Consider the following 24,191-nt stretch of genomic DNA (forward strand, 5'->3'; position numbering starts at 1 on the left):
TAACTAACCACAATTTTCATACTATTTATCTTATGATACTTACAAGTCATTCATGGATCTTTTTGTTGTGATGATTGAGGTTCTTCCTTTGAGAACGGCTATTTGGAAACTTAAAAACTATGATTGAATAGCATTATAGGATTAGAATAAAGAATAAATTTGCATTCTAGGATTAAAATCAAGAATAAATACCTTTTTGCATAGGTTGCAATTACTTCTTGTATGCTATTTGGCATTTTTCAGTGTGCAGCTTGGGCTGGACTTGTATCTGACCCAGCCAGTCAGGCTATTAGGAATCTATGTGACTGTCAGTTGTAAATGCATACATGACATTTTATGATAAAAACAAAGCTGCATTGACTTTATTTAATGGGAAAAGCTGGCTCAGACTACTAATTTGCATTGTACTATGATGTTCCATGTAGACAAAGGAAATCTTCATGGGAAGAATTACCTTTCAAACAAAAAAGAAAAAGGTTTTGTTGAACTCTTGTCCCCATGGTATTAAACCAGACCTGACTCTACCTGATTCATCGTCCAACTTGGACATCAGTTTTGGTGTGGTGAGGTCACAGCCTTGCCACTGAAAATGTTTGTAAATTCAATACAAACCAAGTTGACTTCCCACTTACAACATCAACTTTCATTGCCCACTGCATCCTAAGGGATCGCTAGTGACTGAACTCTTGGATTAGGGAGAATTATGGTTCAAAACACAGTGACAATGCTTTCTTCTCAGACTATCTTTTTCTAAATGAAGAGATGGCACCAAACTTGTTTTTTCCACGATGGCATGTTCTCCCAAAGTTGATGATGTTTGGGCTTTAAATTTTGTCAACTTGTTAACTTTGTGATAATGCCTCAGTTCCTTTTACATTTTCTTTTTGCAAAACAGAGTGATGCAGATACAATCCCTGTTCTGAGAAAACCAGATCAGATTTTGGCACAAAGTTCAGAACTATGTTTGGGGGCCTCAGGGGAATATCCAGCAGCAGCTGTAAGCTTTTCCAACCAGTTCCAAGCTGCTGATGCTGCTCCTAAGGGAGTCACGAATACAAGATATCTTCCAACTACATATTCTTTCCCTGGAAACTCTGGTAGTTACAGCTTTGACAACTTTCCTTATCATCCTATCTTCCAGTTTTTGCAAAATAAGTTATTGCTGATTTCTTGTTAAATTTATGTGCATAAAAGATATTATTGATCCCTATATGTGTAAATACTTAAGCCTTAAAGCCAATCTGGTTAGTCTGGTCAAAACAGATAGTAGGAAACACAGAAAGAGGATGTAAGTTAGGTTTGGTTAGAAGTCATGAGAAGAAAAAGAGATGCCTAAGTAGAAAACAATGATAGAATACAGAATTGTTGAGATTGAGTGGGTAAGAAAGGAGAGAGTGTACCTTTGCTCAACTTTTGCTCTTTTTTTTTCTTTTACAATTTAACTCTAATAAAGAACATTCAAGTTAGGGGTGGCAATGGGTCGGTTTCAGGTTGGGTCAACTGGAAGCCACACATTGGGTTGACCCCAGCTTGCTTCTTTTATTGAATAGGTCTAAGTACAGACCTAAATCCAGATGGTGTGGTGATCATTTTGCCCAGCTTAAGGTGAAGGTTATAGGAAAATCAAAATTGCAAGAAAAGAGGGAAATCTATTAAAAAAGAGATTAGTTCCAAAACTAGTTCTAAAACTAGATGACAAATATGTTACTGTATAAATCTTCTTTGGATTTTGCCAATTGTCATGACAGAAGAATAGTAAGAGAGAAAAGGTTTTTCTTATATGTGTATAGAAAAATAAATAGTTACTAAACTTAATTACATGAGTTTAGTAGTTATTGACTTAACTGTACTATTTGATCGTTTTATATATGTAGAAATTATGTTTAATTTATTTCTATTGTCAAAATATTTTTGGACTTCTAATGAAATTTCTATTCTTAATGGATTCTATCACTAATGTAAATACTATTTAAAGCATAACTAGTGCTGCATTATTAAGGGAAACCCAGATTTAGATCATATCTTTACTATCTTGTGTTTATTTGTTACTATTATTTTTTGGCTTTTTACTAGAAAGGGTCTAGATTGTGTATGCCCAAGCAATCCAATTATTGATTGGGTCACCACACCTAACCTTACCCAAGCTGGGCAGGGTTTGGGTATTTGACTCTGCTTCGTTGGGTTTACTGGGTTGAGTCCATTTTGTCACCCCTGCGCAGATATACTCTTAACACAAACCTAGCAAGGGGGTAAATCTGAATCTAACTATAATCTATGACCAACTATGGAGAAAGAAATGGCTCCAAACCTTTTTTTTTTTTTTTTGATAGATGATTTTATTTAAAAGAGAGAACAAAGAAATAGAAGCTCAATGGAGCAAACCCCTAACAACAAGGGATTGGAGGGAAGCTCTCTGCTTAGTAAGAACATTGGCAACAAAATTAGTAGCTCTCAGGATGTGAGACCAAATACAATCATAAAGGGCTACAATATCCATAATCTCAAAAAAGGTATCCCAATGGCGCCATGGGTGCGGAAGAGTGAGCACACCATCCAATCACTACTTTGGAGTCCCCCTCAATGTGGATAGGGCCGTTGCAACGATCTCGAAAGATGCGGAGCCCATTGAGGAGAGTTATGGAGCTCAGTCGTCGTGGAATCAACAATACCCAATGGGTAGGCAAAGGAGATGATATGACTGCCTATGGAGTCACGAATGACTCCACCAAAACCCGCTTTCCTGGGATTACCGAGGGAGGGGCCGTCAAAATTTAACTTGAGGGCATCGTGTTGTGGCAAGGATTACTTCATGACTGTCAGGGTCTTCGAGTGCACTTGTAATTGAGCAAGGCAGCGCCAGTTTCTCTAATGGAGAAACCAGAAAAGGGAGAGAAAGCCTTCTTGGTATGAAGCCAAACAGAAATATTTCCCGAACTCTCTCTGGAGATTCAAACTTGGCGTTGAAATATGCCCCTGATTGACTGACCGTTCAACATTTAAGACTTCCCTTTCTTCTTCTTCATCATTTTCCCCTTCTTCATGTCAGGACCGTTGCTGCTCTCCTATGAAGAAGTGCAAAAGGAAGAAAAAACAAGAATTGACAAAAAGGAAAGAAAGAGTTGTTAGATGTGCACTCTCACATATTCTATAAATTCTTTTACACTTAGAATCTTTTACACCTAAGTTAAACTGACTAAGTTAAGACATTAAGAGATCTATAACAAACTTCCTTCTTTGAACAACTTCCACTTGTCAGGCTTCCTCTATCATGAGATTCTGTTTAGACTCCATGAGGCTGCTTCTTTTGCATAATCCAATTTCCTCACTATTACTTCTTCAATGAGTGAGTTCAATGATCTTATTGACAGGAGTTCAATGATCTTCAGGATGTGCATTCACATAGACCTACTGCCAGATCCCTCCTATTTTTAACAACTTGATTGGTTCTTAGCCACCTCTGACTGGCTGCTCAAATTCCTTGATGTTTCTGGTTTATCTCTCCCTTGCACTTCATAGGATGTAGATGATTATGCTGAACTGCAGCCCAAATCAATTGGCTCCAAGAGGAGGGTATCATCAAAATGATGGAGAATTGGTGATTGCCCTTAAATGTTCATGGATCTGAGTGGACACCAATTTATGCAAAAGCTCAAGCTGCTAAGAGCCAAGTTGAAAGATTGGTCAATCTCAGCTCCTTCTCCAATCATTGGTCCTTGCTCCTCTCGCAAGTTCAAGATCTTGGCTAGCCTGAAGACCCCCTATTTAGAAAACAAAGTGTCAGGGGTATTTATGACATTTAAACTCATGTAAATCTTTGTCTTACTAGTCCTAGAAGTCAGTATATTACTGAGTTGCCAGTAGGTTTTAGAGAGCTAAAAAGCCATAGGAATGAGTTATTTAACTCACGCATGTAAGAGGGGCATCCTTGTCATTTTAATCTCTGTTTACGTAAGTGATAATAAAAGGGAGGTTAGTGGTTGTGCTTAACATCTAACCAAGTCTGCCAGTTTGTACAGCTGTTTCTCTCTTCTTCTCTCTCTTCTTCTTCTCCTTCTTCTCTCTTCTAACTTCTGAATCATTAGTTTCTACACTCTTGGTCCCTTAGCTCCTCCGAGGTCAATTCTCTTTCTCTTCTCGAACTCAGCTTGATTCACTTATCCTTAAAGAGTGTACATTTGGAAACAGTGGGCCTGACTCAAATGGCTCAAAATGGAAAGGTGATACAAGATTTTTCTATGCTATCGCCTGATCCCGCTGTAGGCCAAGTAGGATCTCCTCCCTCGTCAATGGGGAAGTATCATTTGATCCAGTGGATATCTCTAATGAATTTGTGAATCATCAAGTGGTTAACCTTACAAATGAGTATGTTGGTTTGCCCTTTTTCCTTGGATGAAATTGAAAAAGCAATCTTGACTGTCTCTCATGACAGAGCGCTGGGCCCGGATGGGTTCACCTCAGATTTCTACAAAGCTGGCCGGTCTTTCATGAAAACGACTTTCTCAACTTATTTTCTGAATTTTACATTGAAGGGATTACTAACTTGGCCATGGGATCCTCTTTCATTACCCATCTTCCATCGCTGCTTCAAAAGTTCTCAGGGCCCTAGGCAAGGTGATCCCCTTTCTTTGATGTTGTTCAATGTTGCGGGTGAGACATTAAGCAATATATTCAAGCAAAAGAAATTAATTGGTTAAAGCCAGCTACTGAAGCTCAGGATCTTGATGTCCCATTGTTGCAATTTGCAGATGATACTATGGGTCAAGTTGCTAATATATAAACCCTCCATTGTGAATCCATTTCTGGTCAATCAATCAATTGGAGTAAATCAGCTATGTTCAGTATTAATGTTCCCAAAGACACTCTTCAATATCTTGGAAATGTTTGGAGTGTCAAGTTTCAGATCTGCCTACATCTTTTACCTAGGCTTACCCCTCTTTGGAGCAACCTTCTAAGCTATTGTGGGCCAAGATTATCTTGAAATTTGATAGAAGACTATCCACGTGGAAAGTAAAATTCTTATCCAAGGTGGCTAACTTTGATTAAATCAACACTTGTTGAGCTTCCTCTACTTATCTTTTCTCAAGTGTCCAGCTAGCATGACAAATTAGATAGAGGCCCTCGAGTGTCTGTTACTTTGGTGTGGCTCCTCTAACTCCTTTAAATACTGCTTGGTGAGGTGGGATGATGTTTGCCTACCCAAAGAAGCTGGCAGATTGGGGAATAGACGCATTGGCAACATAAATAGCTCTCGTTTAGCTCAATGTATTTGCGGTATGCAGTTAAAAAGGACTGCCTTTGGAGGAAGATCATTGACGCCAATTATAGCTACTGCCATCACTCTTGGCTCCCTACTCATGTTTGCAACAGCTCTATCTCACCCCTATGGAAGTGGATCCTTCATATGCTTCTTGAGGTTCAGAATGGTATCAGATTCAGAGCTAGAGAGCATAACATAAAATTCTGGACTCATATTTGGCTAAGTGCAAGTCTCTAGCATCTGAATTTCCTGACCTTTCTGTGCCAGGGAAAGGAAATGACAGTGGCTCATGCAAGAACACCCAGTGGCTGGAATCTTCACTTGAGGCGCAGACTTAGGGACGAAGAAGCTCTCTCAGCAGTCAGATTGATGAACATGTTTGATTCCCAATACCTTAGGCCCAATAGTGAGGATATTATTCTTTGGAAGTGGTCCACTGATGGAATCCTCTCTGTGACCTCTTTCTATAAATCCAGAAGCCAAGGTCCCACTCATTCCAGGTGCCGAGTAACTGTTGTCTGGAAGCAACTTGGCCCTCCTAGGATGGTGTTCTTCAGTTGGATGTGCTTGCCAAAAACAGAATCTTAAGACTTACGACAATCCTCAAGAGAGGGGAACCACCTTAATTTAATTCGTTGTGCTGGTTATGTGGACAAGTTGATGAAAGTGTGGATTATCTTCCCCTGATGTGCCCCTTCACAAATCAGATTTGGATCCATATCTTTCAATTATTCGACCTCAGCACCTGTCTTCCTCAAACATTTGCTGAGTTCACTACCCAATGCATTCTGTGGCTTCTCCGCCACTTTGGTAAGCTTCTATAGCATTCAGCATTGACCTAACGTTCTCATTGAGAAAAATTACTTGACACTCCCCCACGGATTCATACCTGCAAAGAATTCTCTCAATTGCAGAGCTCTCACGTAATTGATAACTGGTCCTCCATAGCCAGCCTCACCCTCCCTCAATCTTCAGCCCACTGTTACTCATTAGAACCCCCCTCAGGAAGGCCACTTTAAGTTTTTTTTTTTATGGCAGTGCCCAAGGCAATCTTGGGCCAGCTGGAGTAGAGGGAGTTTTCAGTAATCATGCTAGGCAGACACCATTCTTTGTTTCTCTGTTCCTGCTGGTATTGTGGATTCCCTCCTGGCAGAAACTGCTGCCCTCCATGGCTTCCATACACCACCAATCACTTCAGCTCGTTTATAATCGAAGGTGATTCCCTTATTTTGACCGATTGGTGCAAGAAAGGACCAATTCCCCATGGTGTTTTTTTTATTTGGTCAAGGAAATCTTTGATCTAGCTACACACATAATTGTATCATGGTCGCACACACTCACAGATCTGCAAATGGTTAATGCAGAAAAGCTGGTAAAGAGGGTGTTTTCCTCAACGAGATGACTATACACCATCGTTAGGAATTAGGGTTTGCTGCTGCTTTTGGAGATTGTTAATTTTTCTGTTTCTATGCTGTTATATGTAGGTCTTTCATGTTGTTCTTTTGCGTAATTCTTGTTGCTTATTCTCCCCTCTAGCGCCCCCCCCCCCCCCCCAATATTCTCAACTTTCCAAAAGTAAAAAAAAAAAAAAAGCCTAAATATCCATACTTAGTGCTGATTTTTATGTTCTATTGATCTTACACATTGTCTTAAAGTTTTTGCCTGTTCATGATTGGATTTTGTTTATTGAGTACTTATGTCAACCAAAATCTGGCTCATAATAATCTTGTGCTTAGTGCTCTTGGTACTTTTGATACTCTTTCTTTACCTTTTTGTTTCGGGTTGTTATAATACTATAAGCCATTGTTATATTCCCTTCAATGAAATGTTTACTCTGTGCATAAGTGGTATTCTGGTTTCGTAGGTACGACATTGGGATCAGTACAGCAGCCAAATGGAAGTGTTTCTGTTATATGAGGACATGCAACATTTTCATGTAGGCCAATTTTCTTGTTCAGCCTAGTTTTTCTTCTTGATCCATTTTGTTGGATCTGCTGAACTCCATTTTCTTAAAAAATAATATGGAAAAACACTCAGATGGTTGCTTCGAGCTGTATTTATATAATTTTATTTATAGGAATCAAAGCTCTGCAGTAAACTCGCGAGCAGCTGGGGGATGCTTGCGGTGTTAATCTACAGATCCCCCTTTTGGTTTCTTCTTGGCTCTATTACCTCGTACGAGCATACAGCAGAACCCACTTTTTGCTAGTGCTTCTTGATCCTTTTTACCAGCAATAATCCACCTATCTCTTATCGTTTTCTTTCATGCTTGTCAATTATTATAGTTTCTGTATCCATCGCCACCTGAAGCTTTTGGAAAAAAATCAGTGGGCTACAACTCAAAGTCGAAGAGAAGCATGTAATCGGAGTCTCATTTGAAGACCCATCTCCACATTTTATCAGTTGGATGGGCGTATCTATAATCTTCTTGGAAATCATTAAGAAACTTGGAAGAAGTGTCCACCTGCGCTGAAAAGACAAGAACCAGCCTCTGCTGAAAACGACTCTAATGAAAAAGGATTGGAACCATGGTTGCTTTTCAAAGGAGTGCGTGCAGGTCATTGACGTTTGATTGCGGCCATTCTTCAGTTACTGGGAAGTGGTGGAACTGGTTGGTGTGAAACAGTAGAGAATTGAGATACATACAGATCGAGTTTGGTGGTTACTTGGCTTTAGCGTTCAAGCAACATGTGCAGAAACAGGTAACTGCGAAGTTGATGGGGGTAGAGAATTTGATGATCTTTCAATTGAATTAGGGTAGTGGAGCTGGATGAGATTGACCCGAATATGAATCGAACGTGGAAGCTTCCCTTCAAAGACTACTACAGTCTCCCATCTTTTTATGGCACTTTATGACATGATTCCACTGCAAATCCGTCCATCCCTGTGACTGTGAGAGACAGCAGCTACTGGGGCTTTATTCTAGTAACTTTACTCCCAGAAGCGTTGACAGCCTTATCGGAAAGAGAGATGCCACCTACCTTTACTGGAACCCGCAGACAAGATTCTGGAGAATTGCTACCCAGTCTGCCTGGTGCTTTCTTATGAAATTTTATCTTCCGTCATTTCAGTTTAGCACAGAGCGTGGAATCAAGCGTACGGACGACGTTCTTGCCTGTGATGGATCACCAAGAGAAGAAACAAATACTATGATCCTCTTTTTGTTGTTTGATTGCAACACGGAAAACCGTTGAGACCCACCACGATGAGTCCACCGAGATGTAACGATGAAGGGGATGGACGGAGGTGAAGAAGCTTCCTTTTTTTTTTTTGTTTTTTTGTTTTTTTTTTAATGAAGTCGCGAAAAGGAATTGGGAAGCACGAGCACGGGTTATCTTTTTGGCTTCCTTTTTCTTTTCCTTTATCGTTTATTTTATACTCTTGCGAATTATATGTTTGTTTGAAAGCTCCAGAGAATGGGCAAAACCCAGGCCGGCCTCCATCATCATCATCTTTATCGTCTTCCACTGCACACAGAGCAGACATGGGAATATTTTTCGTAGGTAACCCAGGCTTGTGGAAGCACAGGTTATCTTTTATTTTGATAATATAAAGGGAAAATTATTTGGTGAATAGAAAGGAGGGCTAAGGAGGGCCTCCCCTCCCGTAGACAACTTCCAGTCGACAAGATTAGCGACTGTGGGACGGGGGAGGCCATCTGCAAGTTGCAGAGGACACTGGGAAACGAAAAGAGGGCACATGAGGATGGATCACCTCTTCCTTCTGTTGGTGTTTTGCGTCGTCCCATTTGAATGTTGGAACTGCGAAGAAGAACGGGGTGATCTACGTTGCGTTGGTGAAATGAATTCGGCTCCAATGTATCACTTAAATTAGTTAAATTAACATTCTCTTGGGCATTATCAGGACCTACATAATTTCAGGAATTTTTTGTTGGGGAAATAGAAGATGGGTGAAGCAACAGAAAAGTGAGATTCTAAGCGTAATTAAGATAAAATCGAATCCGGAGCCATATCATGCGATGATTCTGTAAGCTTTAAATAACTTGGGACAGACGCTGTTATCCTTTAACAAATGGCACTGGTTCAGGAAAAGAATGGCGTCACTGGACAGAGGGCAAAGGGTGGGTGGCACTGCCAGCAATACTGCTTTCGTGGGTTCCATCTTCTAGTGAATTATTGAGTATGGCTTTCCTTTTCCAGCTCCAGCCGGATTGAATGGACCATGGCCTTGCCTTTTCTCCGCATTAATTATAAACTGCTTGAACAGAATTAGTTGAAAATTATGCACCAACCACCACTCCAAACTGCTGTCTGGGTCGTGTTTAATCCAGACTTCAGACAGTAAAGGAAACCATTTTTCTCCGTAGTTGCAGGTACCTGTGAATTTTCACCTTTTCTTGCCTTTATGTGACTTCAATTCGTTTTAATGAACTCTGTGAGTTAGTGAAAAAAACCCGCCTTCAGCAGTTTCTCTCATTACCCAATCATTTTTTTTTTTTTTTTGTTATTGATGAAAGATATGATAATAAGAAATAGTTGTCGAATTACCCTATTCATCAATACAGTCAACTTGGCTCATTTTAAGTTTTGTAGGTTCTCTAAGTGGAACCTGGCCAAAAGAGATGGAGCGACAGGGGCCCCCACCCCTCTTCTGCCTCCTCTCAAATTACAAAATCCAACAACCTGTGGGGCTCAGGGTCATAGAGAAGGAAAAGGGCCTCTAGCTTTCCACTCACACACACACACAGACTAAAAAACAAAAAAAGGAAGAAGTGAGTGAGAAGGGAACTCCTTTCTTTTTCCACTCACTTTCATATTGAAAAGCGAATAGGAAAGTGGTATTTACCTTCCTGAACACTGCAATGGCGGTGCCTTTCTCTTTCATGCAAGTCCTGTGTATGGCCCTACTTGTTCTTCAGTTGGCCATTACCTGCCAAAACAACAGAAGCATTCACAGAAACAAAAATTTCAAACAAAACCAGTGGAACCAATTTCCGATAAAAATAATGAACCCATAACAGAGACACAATAATTTTTAAAGAAGTTCTTCATTGCTCTCTATGCAAACTCTAACATTAGCTAACAAAAGAAAAAACAGTAAAAAAATGGTTTACTTCGATTAATCCAGGGAATCCCTCGTAATCTTTAAGGAAATCATTTTTATAGGAAGTTCTCTCAAAGAATCCACCCCAATTATAGTGCCCTTTTTGTTTCCTGTCCTACTACACCGTCGAGAACAGCCCCAGAAGGGGTAGGCTCCAACTGGATTTGTATTCCTTCAAGACAACTGCGTGCGCGGCTTCCTGCCTTCCAGCCTCGTCCCAGAAAAGATGAACTAGTAATGAATGATTCGTATGGGACTCGTACAATCATACCGCATGCCTACCGTCTGAACTCCATTCCTAATTAAAACTCTTTTAAATAATGAATTCCTCCTCCCTCTCGCTAAATGTCCCACCACGGTATCTCCAGTGAATTAATTCCCTTTTATCTTTACGGAAGATTTAAGCTAATGTGCTGACTAAATTTCATCCTACCCATTTTAATTGCAAGTTAATGTATAGAATCTTATAATGGTATCTTACAGATGCTTCGATGTCTCCATGATTTGATGTTAATGTTTTCTTTTCACACCCATATTAACATCATCTTGATTTGATGTTAATTGTCCCGTTACTGAGAGTAATATCTGCAGAGAAATGAGGAGTGTTGGCAAAAAACGCAGCGTCACATTCGTATTCATGTTGGTTACGACAGTAGGCGTAGAAGTGTCGTGGTGGCGACGGCCCATCCGAATAGTTTTTAATAATCGATACAGATAAACAAGATGAATAAACGGAACTCCAGATGGTTGGTTTCTCCAAGGAAAAAATCCCACAACGCTGGGTAAGCGAGAGAGAATTTATCGGCCAAAACGCGCAAACGTCTGTCATTTTTATGGACGTCTGCTGTGCACATAAAGGATTTTTATTCTCTGCCCAATCGTTGCTTTCAGAGAAATAAACGTGTCGTCTGTGCGGGGTGGATTTGTCGCAATGCTTGTCGTTTTTGGCTTCCTCGGAGCTTTCAATTGATGTGATTTTGGGGGCTTCAGGGTTTTTAGTCTGTGATTTTATTTTTCACTCTCTTCAAGCTTTGAGGATTTGGGTATATGATAAATTAGATAAATGTTTTGGCGTTCCTTTTATTTAAAGCAGCGGATTCCTTGGAGCTTATCCTAAGTCAGTTCGCATGGAGGCCTTGAAGCAGCGGATCGTTAACATTTCACCTGCTCTTTAGTGATATGAATCCCATCGCATTCGGCTCATTTGGATGTGCTATAATCTGGGGGTTCTCCACTTTTGAGCTAATTTTCTTCTAACTCAAACCTGTTGTTATCGCCGGTAATACGTGATTTTTGTGCTGGCTCTTGTGATTATTTGTTAGCGAGTTTTGGTTGTTTGTTTGAGTTTGAAGCTCAAACCAGAAAGCTATTCAGTGTGCAAAATGGTTATCAGTCGCTCAAATGACTGTGAAAAACGTATGACAGCATTATGTCATTGATCGTAGAGCTCTAAGGATTTATAGACGGATAAAGGAGGGATTTTTATGCTACACGAAATGAAAGGAGAAACTGGGAGCATTTCAAGGAAGGGGATTGATGTCAAGATTGGCTACGGCCTGAAATCGAGATCACATCGGGTAGTCCATGATAATGCGATGCCTGTCATTGATGGTTTAAAGCAGAGTTGCTGGGCTAATATGCCTCCAGAGCTCTTGAGGGATGTGCTTATGAGGTTAGAGGCGTCGGAGGGCTCGTGGCCCCTACGGAAACATGTCGTTGCCTGTGCGGGGGTTTGCAGGAGTTGGAGGGATATCACAAAAGAGATCGTCAAGACCCCTGAAATTTCAGGGAAGCTGACTTTCCCGATCTCTCTAAAGCAGGTTGGAGCATTTTAGGTTTTCCCTATGATCACTTGGTTTCATTCTTTTGCTCTGCTTTATGTATTTTTTGCTGCATCTGCATTATCATATTGTGTTGATTAATTTCTTCACTGTTGTGCTCAATTCATCTGCATTGGTTCTTTCCCCCTCTTCCTTCTTCTGTTTGGTTCTCATATGTGGTGGTTCTGTTTTTCCTTATGAATCCTGTTAAGCAAGGAAGTGAAGTTCTTTCACATAATCGATGCATACCTAATATTTAGATGCATTTTGCTACTCTTTGGAATAAGTTCAGCTCCGGAATTTCTCCTCTCCAACCTTTGTATAACTTGATGGCCTTTGAATTTCTAACTCCATTATTCTTGTAGAGAAAAGCTGAAAATTTTTATAGGCAGATTTCTGATTAACTTTTGTTCATCATTTCCTGGGAATTGATTCAGTCTAAAACAAAAGGGTCCTCGTAACTAGGATCCCAGACACTGCAAGCATACTCTGGTCAACTTTGAAATGATAAGTTGAAGATTCTACTATTCTCTTGTCCTGAAGAAATTCGTTTCTTGAATTTCACTAAGAAGTTGCCATTATGCTATAGTGGTGAGTTTAAGTAGGATAAGAACTGATGTCCCATTAAATGGGTCACAGAGCCTATTGTATTGGTGTTCCTTCTTTGTTTGTACATGCTAAATCATCTTTATTGTTGTTGGTGAGATTCATGGGAAGATGCATAAGTAATAAAGAGCAAAGTTAATATTATTCTATCTGAAGTCTGGGACTGAAAACCAATTTCCCTCTATGTATTAATTTAATGATAAGTTTTAAAAGAAAAAAGAGATGCAAATATTCAGGTGGGGGGGTTGGGATATTCGTATGGAGTTGTTCCTTTTTTTCTTTTCTTTTTTAATCATTGTATGCTTTTCTAAATCATGATTCTATATTGCAGCCTGGCCCAAGGGACACCCTTGTCCAATGTTTTATAAAGCGGAATAGAGCAAGTCATACTTACCATCTTTTTCTGGGATTGACTCAAGGCAGGTTCTATTTATCTATCGAGTTTCGCAGCTGGTTCATGTCTATCACACTTCCCATGTGTGTTCATAATTTCTTAAAGCTGATTATCAGTGCCTGTTTAATGGAACAGCTCTAACTGATAATGGCAAATTCCTCCTTGCTGCCCGCAAATGTCGACGACCCACATGCACTGACTACACCATTTCTCTTGATGCTGATGACATGTCAAAAGGGAGCAGCACATACATAGGAAAGCTTCGGTGAGTTCTTAGCTTTCACATAGCTTTCTTGATTAATGTGGATATTACAAGAATGAAGCTGTGATGAGTATCAGTCAATTTTCATCCCCATTATCTTGTGTTTTAATATCTTAAGAGGTATTGCTGCCATAAAAGAATCAAATTAATTCACTTGATGGAAATATTAGCTGCAGTGCATGGAGTGTTGCTGATGAGCTCTAGCCATTGGATTTTTGAGTGTTTTTGTGACAGGATTTCATACCAAGATTGAGGTTTTTTGTTAGAATTAAAACGATTATGAAGGAAGAGGTTTAAACTCCACAGATTACTTTACCTGGGGATTTGCAACGGTGTATTATTTCATCATATATATAATTTATACTTCCAAGTGTTTTTTAGAATGCCTGGAGGATGAAGTGAGTCCCTCATGTCACTGCTTTCTAGTATCTGACTATATTGGTGTTTTGGTGTCTCTTGGAAGGCTATTGGTGGTTTTATTTTCTTTTTAAGGCGGAGTACTTTCTGAAGATATTCAAAACTGTTGATATTGAATGGTTTTGTTAGAGTAAGTGAATATGGTTGATCTTGGAGAGGCAAGTTGCATTTTTACATAAAATGTCTGTATCCCATTTATAATGAAGTCACTTTTTGTCATAATACTTAAATTGACATAATTGGTGGTATTAGACGTAAAAGAAAGAAACTACAGAAAAAAACATATCTTGTCCTCCTCCTGTCCCTCATGATGATCTTCTCTTTTTTGGTCAGGTCAAACTTCTTGGCGACCAAGTTCACAGTGTATGATGCACAGCCACCACATGCTGGAGCTGCAATTTCAAAAAGTCGTTCCACTCGATTGGTAGCTTTGAGACAGGTTTCCCCTAGAGTCCCAGTTGGCAACTACCCAGTTGCTCACATTGCTTATGAGTTGAATGTTTTAGGATCCAGGTGAGTCTCTTTTCTAAAAGGTGTTCTGTTTGTTAAAACGTTTTCTGAATGCATACAGTATGTTGCTCTGTTCATTATGCTTTACCATCAGGGTATAGTGGTTAGTAAGCTACATATAAGTCTTTCCTACTACTAATTTGTTGCAGGAGAATATATGAAGGGAACAATTTTTTTTAATTAGAAATTTATTTACAAATATTAGACCTTGGAGATTATTATGGTCTCATTCTGCACCATACCAACTGTTTTGCACTATTTTTTTATGTGCCCATTTTCTGTAGTGAAAAAATGATGTAGTGCTCTTATATTGTTTCTAGTTTTGTCCTTTCTGTTGTTTTCTTATGTGAGACATTTCCGTATATGTGGATTGATTAAAACTCAATGCTGATATATTTGCTATTAAAAACAAGCAGGGGCCCAAGGAGAATGCAGTGTATCATGGATTCTATACCTGCCTCTGCAATCCAGCCAGGGGGAGTTGCTCCAACCCAGACGGAATTTCCTCTCAGCAGCCTCTATTCTTTTTCGCTTCCATTCTTTAGATCGAAGTCCACTCGCTCAGAAAGTCAGATATCTGGACCTTTGACTGGTGCTCAGAGAGGGGGAGCTCTGGTGTTGAAAAATAAAGCTCCAAGGTGGCATGAGCAGCTCCAATGCTGGTGCCTGAATTTTCGAGGAAGAGTCACTGTTGCATCTGTGAAGAACTTTCAGCTGGTGGCTTCACCAGAAAATGGACAAGCTGGGCAGGAGCACGAAAAGGTCCTACTCCAATTTGGAAAGGTTGGGAAGGACTTGTTCACCATGGATTACCGCTATCCAATCTCTGCTTTCCAAGCGTTTGCTATCTGCCTAAGCAGCTTCGATACCAAGATTGCATGTGAATGAAGTAACGGGTAAAAGCCTTTCCTTTTGTTAGATCTGTTGAATTTATGAAAAAGAGAAATACTTCATTGACTCATTATAATCAGAGTACTTGAACCTCTATTTATAATAGAGAAAGGTAGTAGAGTCCAATTACAATAAAACTACCTTTGTCTCAATTACACCCAAACTCTAATACTTAAAGATAAGTCCTAACATAATTAAATAACTCAATATAAATAGAAGACAACATAACTCAAACTAGAACTCTTCTATGAGGCTGTGACTATAAGATAAATGTCAGCTCGTGGCTATTTTTTTGGGTCCCACTTGATCTTCTAACCAACTTGTGGTTATCTTTGTGAGTCATTTTTGATCTTGCAACTAGCTTGCAGTTATCTTTGTGAGTCCCATTTGATCTTCCAACTTATGTGATAAGGATGTCAGCTCGTGGTAATCATGGTGGATCCTATTTCTTATGGGCTTGGGTCTATCTTACAATACTCTTAGATATGTGGTTTTTCCTTGGTCGTGTGGCCTATCTTATAATACTCTTAGATATGTGGGTCTTTCTTGGTCGTATGACCCATCTTACAATACTTTTAGATATGTGAGTCTTCCTTAGTTGTGCAGCCCATCTTATAATACTCTTAGATATGTTAGCCTTCCTTGGTCGTGTGGGTTTGGGCCCATCTTCCAATACTCCCCCTCAAGCTGGGGGTGAGGGAACTTTATTCTCCCAGCTTGCTGCAAATAATGTATATGATATTTTTGTATAAAATGGCAGTCCTTTATATCTTCCAACACTCGCCCTCACACTGGTGGCTCTTCCATGAGGTCCAGCTGGTATAAAATAAGTGAGAGTAAAATCACTCCAAACCATATGACATTACTCCATACTCCAGTAGGTTGGAGCACACTCCTATCTTCTGTAGGTAGTGGGTTTATACGTAATGCTCAGAAGTGTAATAAAACTCCTCCATTGTCCCTCCACAGGACAACAACTCTCAAATGGTAAGAGTAATAAATGTCAATTAAGGGGGATAACATAGATGAAGTAATAAGCTCTTCCATCACGGTGATGTAACATAGATGTAGTAAGAAACTCGTTCATCACGGTGTCCTGACCGTAGCAACACTCATAAGGTTACAATAAGGGTTGACCCAAAGATATTTGTGAGAGTCAAATAAAGGATGGTATGAGAAAGGATACTGAGGCCACTTTTTCAATAATAATGTCTCATCCAACGAGACACATTAGCTACAACTGAAATGGGCTTGGGCCCATATAATACGTACCAAAATAATAAATCTTGCAAAAGGACCCATGAAATAATTCGATGCAAAAGCTTCATCTTTTGTGCTCTCCCTTTCTTGAATATTTTGGTCACACAAAATTTAACCACAATATATGGAATAAAATACCTCTTTCTTGTACTTCTTCTACTTCTCCCCTTCAAGCTGGGAGGTATTAAAGCTTTCAAATTTGAATTTTGAACTTTGTTTCATTCAAATGCGGAAAAAGGTTTCTGATTGTTTCTTTAGCTTTAAGATTTTCATCATTTTATCTTGTCATTAAGGCCCAGTTTGCCTGGATATTTGCATTTTGTATTCAGGTATGAGGTGCCATAAGTTACTGCAGTGTGCACACAAAATTTTATTCTTTACATGTTTGATTTACCAAGTACCATGACTTTGCATAGCCTTTTCTCCATTTCAGTCTCTTGAGTAAACCTTGAGAAGAAACCTGCAACTGAAAGCATGCCCGCTCAATACACATTGCAGCCAAGAATTGCAATAATATTCCCTTGGTTAAAGCATAAGGATTCAGGAAGAAGAGCAAAGCATCAGTTGCATTTGGTTTCGACCACGACCTGGTTTGTACAAGCTATCACTCGGTATCAAATTTTCTGCTGTATATTTCTGAATCGTGTACATAGTTCTGCTAAGGAAGATGGTGTTGTCAGTGGAGTGAGCATTCTCTATGTATTTTGACCAACAAATTTCAACATTGGAAGTTACTCAGGAAATGAACAGAAAGCCTTAGTTTACAGAGTACGACTTGCAGGGCCTCTGTCATTTTTCTTTGCTTCTACGTTACTTGAAAAGACTAAGTGGCTCTCTAGTTTGTTTCACTTTTTGTTCAGTTGAACATTTGAAATTTTCTCTGCTGCCAATTCACAGAGAAATGGCCTACATGTTAGTGCCCACATGATAATTTGTCTGAAGCTTATCTGCTCTAGCATAACGAGTTGTGATCAGAGGAGCTTTCCCTGACTGGAGAATATATTTTCCTTCTGGGAGCAATTGTTTGTTAGTAAAAGTTGGGGACCCGAGTCTACCAGAGCAACACCGTCCTCAGTGCCATTGACAGTCACCAATGGCAGACTCAGTTGCGGCAGGCGAAATATATAAGCAGAGGGACCGATGCTAACCACTTGGTTTGTAGAAGCTTTGTCATTGAAGATGCTGCTGTCGTCAAAAGTGGTTTTGGATGGGGCTCAGGTGGGCGGAGAGAACAGGGGGGCCTATATGTTATGGACGGACGGGGACTGGTGGTCTGCTATCACCATTATTGACGATACTTTCCATGGGCAATGGTGACCAGAAAATGTCAAACCTCTGTTCTTAGGTCCTTCCGTCGGACTAAATTTGTAGGGTCATTCGTAGATTCCCATGTCCTTGTCCTTGTTCTTCCCGACGGATAAAGTTGAGCCCAAGCATTTCAGGAGGAGAAAAAACTCAGCAGACAAAGGAGAAGATTTCCACCTGTATCTACTAACATTATCTCGCAGGTTCACGGCCTTGGTTTACAACAAAGAAATTGACACTACGACAAAAATGACTTCAAAACGGTCACAAATCCGAACCATTGATGAACGATTATATATCTAAACTGACGGATTATCGGATCGTGCCGTTACATATCTAACTGTAATATCATATAATTACAAATTTGAACAATCAAAAAATCGAACCATTATAGATTTGGATAGTCAGATCAAGCGAGAGATTTTCCTTCAATGGTAGAAAGTTTTATAAATAGGGGAAAAAATAGAGAAGAACAATCACTGTGCTCTAAAAGAAGAAAGTTTTTCTTGGTGTTCTTTAATTTTCTTCGGTTCTTGAATTAAAAAGAGAAAAATCTATTATTTGATCCAATTCAAGCAATTAGAAGACATCTTTATGAGTTTGTAGGTTTATCCTAATATCGTTCATGTCTAAGACGGTATAAGGTCCATTGTATCTTGGGGAGTGATCATCATCATGTCTAAGACGGTATAAGATCCATTGTATCTTGGGGAGTGATCTTCAACATATGATACCCTATTACCCGATAAATCTTTTTTCGAAAAAAGTGAATATGCCTTTGATCTATTTAAGTATTATTTAATTTATTTACTTTATATATGATTGACGAAACAATTGGGACTTGTTTCTTAGAGTGTTATTTACATAACGTTGGGAGAAATTTTGCTCATGCAGTCTGTAAATCCTTTGTCCTTTTCTGAACTCGCACGTGAAGAGATGGTGTCCAGTCCTGGTAGATCGTCTAAATGAAACTCCCACTGGTTGAAGCTCCTGACGAACTCGGAGAACAAGGGAAAATGCTCAGGGGAGAAGAAATACGCTCCCATCCTCTGATATGTGAATGAATCCACCGAGCATGAAGAAATTAATTTGTTCTTGATATTCTCGAAGCTGCCGGAAACTCGAGAAACGGAAGAAGAATTCTCGCCGAAAATCTCAACCCCGTGCATTTCACATGCTCTCATGATCTGAGAAGCCAAGGAATCGGGGCTTGAGTGTGATGCCTGAGCCACATTATGGTCCGAGAGTTCCATACCTGGCAGGACCATTTTACACGAATTCTTTGCAAAGATCTCTGCAATGGCTTCATACCCGTTTCTGTTGGCCGTGTTGTAGTAGCCGCCAGTAAGCTCCGCCGGGTGAGCACAAGTGTTATACCAGGAGTGTAGGAGTGGGACTGTACCAGACACTGTGACGGGGGAACTACTGAATGTGGAAGAAGCAAGAGAAAGCAGCCGGTCGCCATGGGATAAGAGCTGGTTGGAGTACCAAGAGAGGAAGAAATCTCCATAAGGACTTTCCCAAGAGCCCCCATTCTCCCTGCAAAATCCGTTCGACTCCGGTGACTGGTTGTAGGTAGGCGCATCGTGTGGACCAGACAGGACCCAGAATTGATTTCCCGAGGAGTCTGCTTGTTGCTTGAGCTGGCTGAGCATGTGTTTGTCGTAGCACTGGAACTCTCCCACACCAGAAAACTGGTGACTTTCCGATGATGATAGAAATGAAGGGTAACGGAGTTCGCCATCCGGACCCAGGCTCACCGAGATGTCCTGAAAGATTAATTTACTGTAAGATTCAACTTCATCTACAAGTCCAAGAGCTAGTAGCTATCGATTCAAAGGCGGGAGATAAAGTTCGGTAACCGTGATGGTGGAGCCAAAGAAAGCAGAGAACGAAGATTGGAAGCTCCGGAAGAATCCTTCGTAAACTTGCATTGGGGTCCTCCCGTCGAACACTGGAAGATCATCCACTGACAGAGACAGACACCCTTTATAACGCCTACCCGATCGATCCGTGAAGAAGATATCAGGTTGGGCTTCGCCAATCTGAGAAACCCATTGCGGGAGTGGAATAGTGGTATCGGCAGAGGCATGGAAACAGATGGAGGCTCTTAGTTTGAGGCCTGAACTCCGGATCATCTCGACGAGTGCGAGGTAAGCGGACCAATCATATCTTCCCTGGGTTTCTTTCTCAGCAATCCCCCACCAGACTGGAAGCTCTACTCCTTGCACGCCTAAGAGCTTCAGCGCCTTTAACCCAGCTGCTATTGCCTTTGTATGATTAAGGTTATTGCAGTTGGAGACAGAATCAATTGGAAGACCAACAAATAACCTTACGCGATCAACCTGCAACCAGACCCTATTCAATCACTGAAACTTGCCTCTGTCATCAGCATCTGGCTAGTGTAATACGGAATATAGCAAAATCTTTACAATCACAGAAAAAAAACTAGTAAATTCGATAGTAGTGAGTGATATCGACTAACCAAGAAGACATATCTTGGTTTACCCAGATTTTAATATGAACTGGAGTTAATATTTCCTGATTTTATGTAAATTCAATGTAATAGAAGCAAAAAGATTTTGCCTTTCGCGGATGTAAGCATCGAAAGAAAATGAAAATAAAATTCTCTACGAGAAGTAAAGATTTCTGAGAAACTTATGTGTATAAAATTTTTGAGATTCTTGAGCAACATGGAGATTCTTCAGCTACGGGTGAAAATAGAATAAGGTAAACCTACAAAGCTGAAGTCTAAACCGTCAGATTTTGGGGCAAAGGTTCTGATAATTACAAAAAGAGACTGCAGACGAGGAAAATCAAAGGAACCATGCGGTTTCCCAGAAGAAAGAAAAAAGCAAGGAAGAAATTAATAAATAACTTCTGGACAGGTAACAAAGAAGAATTAATGGAACTTACAGATTTTTCCCGCGTTTCCTTGCGTTCTGAGGATTCAAAAGTTTGGAGCTCCGATCTAATCGTCTTCAAAGCGATACGGAGGGGCCTCCTCCTCGATCCCTTCCGCAGGTCATAACAGACCTGCTTCGACTTGCAAAACCCAAGCTTCGGAAGAAGACGAAATTCCGATATCGCGACATTCGTCTGCGAACATCCGACTGCCAAGACGTCCATGCGAGCTTGAAATCAGCACAAAGACAGATCTAGCGCAGATTTAAGCACCGAAAAACCGAAAATCCAAAAAGAGTACCGGAACAAAAACCCAAACCGAGAGAGATTTCTAACAAGAAGAAGAGGAAAGGATTTGAACAAAAGCTACTGAATTTGAATAGAATTGCGCCGGATTAATGCGACAACATTCAATCAGGAAAGTCTCCTAAATCGAATAAATTAAGAGTATGGCAGGTGGAGGTGGGCCGGGGAACGTTTCAGTTGCCGAAACGGCAACGTGAGCAATTGTTGGCTTGCGCGGGTCCTCGTTTACCACGCAATCCTTGAGTGACCATCCAAGTCAACGGTAGATTGAGTAGTTGAAACGGGACGATCTCCTTGGATTGATTCGTGTTTGTTGTCGATAACGGCGCTTCCAAATCGGAAGACGTTTTTTTTCCTTTCCGTTCTTATTACTTCATTTGCTTTTGCTTGAAGCAATTTCTTCTGGTTCTGGTTCTGGTTCTACGTGCCTGATTGACGACTGTCTACTTCTCTTGTTTCTTTTCGAAAAACAAAAAGTGATACAGATGATTCCTTCTTCTCGACGAGAATTCAAATGGTTACGGTACTGGGCATCGTCCGCCGCGATTCATACTCCAACCATTTCATCGTTCTGTGCACGAAGAGTGATTGAACGAGACACGACACAGCGTCGCCAACAATTTTTAAGATGAATCAAGTTTCTAGGAGAGGGAATCATATATTTTATTTAGAGACATTTAGGGTTTTACCCAAACTTTTTAAACTTAATTAGATAAATGACAAACAAAATTTAACTAGTCAACTGCACATTTGTATAGTCAAAATAACACGTAGGCTTTGACTGATGATGTGTAAACATGTCATCATGCCATATCAGCATTCGATGAGTCAAACAACATCTCATCTTATAGATACATCATCACCCATATAGAATGTCACACCATTAAATACATTAACACATCATCATCCCATGTCATCTTGTGCCACATAAGCCCTCGTTGTCCTTCTTGTTTTTTTTGTTCTCTCTCTCTCGCTGCTTGATCTTTTTCCTCTCTTCTCTTCTTGCCCTCTCCCCCATTGATCCGGCAGCCGTTGCTTGCCCTCGCGGTGGATGCCCCCCTCTTAACCCCCTCTCTTCCTCTTAAACTAGATTTCATCTCAGCCACATCTCTCACTCTTCTTCTTTGTTCCCCTCTTTTCAGATTTCATGATATTGTTAAACTATGGACAAGAAAACTCAGAATGGGATGGTGATTGAAATGCTTTAATTTATGAAAAATCTTCTACGACACTATAAAAGTGTCGTTAACTTATGAATCTAGCCATAATCTTTAACGCTTAAACAAGTAATTAACAAGGACAAGAATGAGTCCTTCTGATGGTTACACTTTGCTAGTTGTGAGAGTATTGTATCGGCGGATTCTAGCCCGGTGAGTTCTACTTTTTTTTTCTTTATTGCTAGTTTTCACAAAGTTTTGTTCTATTTGATGAATCTCAGTTTGGATCAGGAAGTTCTACGAGATTATAATTAAGAGAGAAGAACGAGGAAATAGTCACAAAGAAAGCTAACAAATACCCAAAAAAAACCAAAAAAAAAGAATTTGAAAATCTTCCTAATGCATCACAAAGAAAGAAAGATTTTTTAATTAATTAGTATATTATTTTATTTTTTATTATTTTAAATAAAAAGGTAATAAAAAATGTACCGATAAATTTGATTTTTAAACTCTAAAATAAAAATTTCAATTTTTTAATTATTAAATATTTTAAATCAATAATAAAAAGTGTTAAATAGGTAAGAGTAAGATTTTTAATTAATTAATATACCTTATTTTAAATATAAGGTAATAAAAAGTGTACAGATAAATTTGATTTTTAAATTTTTAAATAGTTTTTAATTTTTTTTACAGTTAATAAATATTTTAAATCGATAATAAAAGGTGTTAAGTAGGTAAGAGTAAAATTTTAAATTAATTAATATAATTTTTAAATAATTTATTATTTTAAATATAAAATAATAAAAAATTATCAATAAATTTGATTTTTAAACTCTAAAATAATTTTTTTAATTTATAAATATTTTAAATCGATGATAAAAGGTACTATGGATGATGACGTGGTTTGTCATATTATATTTTAAATTAAAGGTTTTTGTGTCATTTAATGACGTGACATGATGCGTGTTAGTTGATATGTGACTCACCTGAGTGCTGATGTGGTAATACGTAAACGGTTAAAGCTTAAGTATCACTTTTGACTGCACATGTGCAAGTTCGTAATTTATCAATTTATGTTTAAAACGTTGGTAAAATCCTAAATGTCATAGGACGAAATTAACAAACATCGAATATTAACTTGAAGAATGGACAGCAGCAGTCGTGAATGAAGAAGAAGCGCCAGAGGAAGTAAAAGCTGAAAATCACCCAAAACATACAATGGCACTACATGATCAGGGCTTATCTGAACAGGAAATGATAACTATTACGACGATGTAATATAAAAAGTTAAAAACCCACAAGAGCACTTACGAAAAGAATGCAAGCTTATGTTCAGAAGGAGGTATACTGAAGAACCAGGCTTTGCAGTTTCTTCTCTCTCGTCAGCGGCTGCCATTCCCAGCCACGGCGGTGTTGGTCCAGGTGATGGTCCCCGGGGTCACATTCTATCTCAAGTTCTCTACTCTCTCGGCTGTCCTCACTCCCTTGTCAAAGACAACAACCCAGTGGTCCTCTCATGCCGTTACCATCTCTATCCGGTTGATAGCTGATTACTAAACCCAGGCTCTGAAACCCTCTTCTGAAACTATTACTGGCAACGATATCAATTTAATGCTTTCTGGTACAACTGCGTCTCTGCTGCCTAACTCTCTGGGTTCAACTGCTCTTCTCGGACTACATCGCCTATCTTTCTAACTTTTTTTCTGTTTATTCAGGTACCTGACCATCCCCATCCCCATCTACTGTTTCTCTTCCTAATATTCGACACGTCTTCTTCTTAACGTGTAGACATCAAATTGTAAGCATTACGGGTGATTTTAGGCCTCGAGCGAATTTCGGATGGTACTTGGGCAGGCAAACTTACAAGTTGAGTCTCTTTTCCGAACTGTTTGCAAAATATCTTTTTATTCAGCTTTGGTTCCCACAAAAAGCATTGATCTATCAGATGATATTTGATGCAGTAGCTGCAACCGCTGAAATCCGAATACATCAGAGATGGAGCATTCATAGATGGAGCAGGCAGAAAAATTGACCATGT

At 39.6% G+C, this 24,191-nt stretch overlaps 3 protein-coding genes across 7 annotated transcripts in view; 2 read left to right on the forward strand and 1 right to left on the reverse strand.

Moving 5' to 3' along the window:
* Positions 1-7,391, forward strand: part of LOC137959163 (uncharacterized) — a 39,151-nt gene extending 31,760 nt beyond the window's left edge. For all 3 annotated transcript variants that reach the window (XM_068806499.1, XM_068806497.1, XM_068806498.1), the window contains exons 11-12: positions 896-1,097; positions 7,122-7,391. In XM_068806499.1, the coding sequence (XP_068662600.1) occupies positions 896-1,097; positions 7,122-7,174 (255 nt within the window). In that variant the 3' untranslated portion in view covers positions 7,175-7,391. The remainder of the gene's footprint in view (positions 1-895; positions 1,098-7,121) is intronic.
* A 3,651-nt stretch (positions 7,392-11,042) lies between these two features.
* On the forward strand, positions 11,043-17,244 carry LOC137958452 (tubby-like F-box protein 3). Of its 3 annotated transcripts, none has more exons than XM_068805483.1 (6): positions 11,043-12,141; positions 13,079-13,166; positions 13,277-13,406; positions 14,154-14,333; positions 14,747-15,226; positions 16,898-17,244. In XM_068805483.1, the coding sequence occupies exons 1-5, from the start codon at positions 11,806-11,808 to the stop codon at positions 15,216-15,218; spliced, it is 1,206 nt and encodes a 401-aa protein (XP_068661584.1). In that variant the 5' UTR covers positions 11,043-11,805; the 3' UTR covers positions 15,219-15,226; positions 16,898-17,244. The 3 variants fall into 3 exon arrangements, with proteins under 3 accessions (XP_068661584.1, XP_068661585.1, XP_068661583.1); XM_068805484.1 differs by having other exon boundaries at positions 16,980-17,244; XM_068805482.1 differs by having other exon boundaries at positions 11,044-12,141; positions 16,915-17,244.
* Positions 17,245-18,646: 1,402 nt separating this feature from the next.
* On the reverse strand, positions 18,647-20,915 carry LOC137959588 (inactive beta-amylase 9-like). The gene is made up of 3 exons (XM_068806949.1): positions 20,703-20,915; positions 19,649-20,131; positions 18,647-19,555 (listed from the first exon to the last, which is right to left on the reverse strand). Exons 1-3 carry the CDS (start codon positions 20,913-20,915, stop codon positions 18,647-18,649), a joined length of 1,605 nt encoding a protein of 534 aa, XP_068663050.1.
* Between the last annotated feature and the right edge of the window lie 3,276 nt (positions 20,916-24,191).

This window comes from Aristolochia californica, unplaced genomic scaffold, assembly GCF_029961685.1.
Source record: "Aristolochia californica isolate CCGP_79_NKW_82.1479 unplaced genomic scaffold, dmAriCali1.0.hap1 SCAF_3, whole genome shotgun sequence".
In the NCBI taxonomy this organism is placed as follows: domain Eukaryota; kingdom Viridiplantae; phylum Streptophyta; class Magnoliopsida; order Piperales; family Aristolochiaceae; genus Aristolochia; species Aristolochia californica.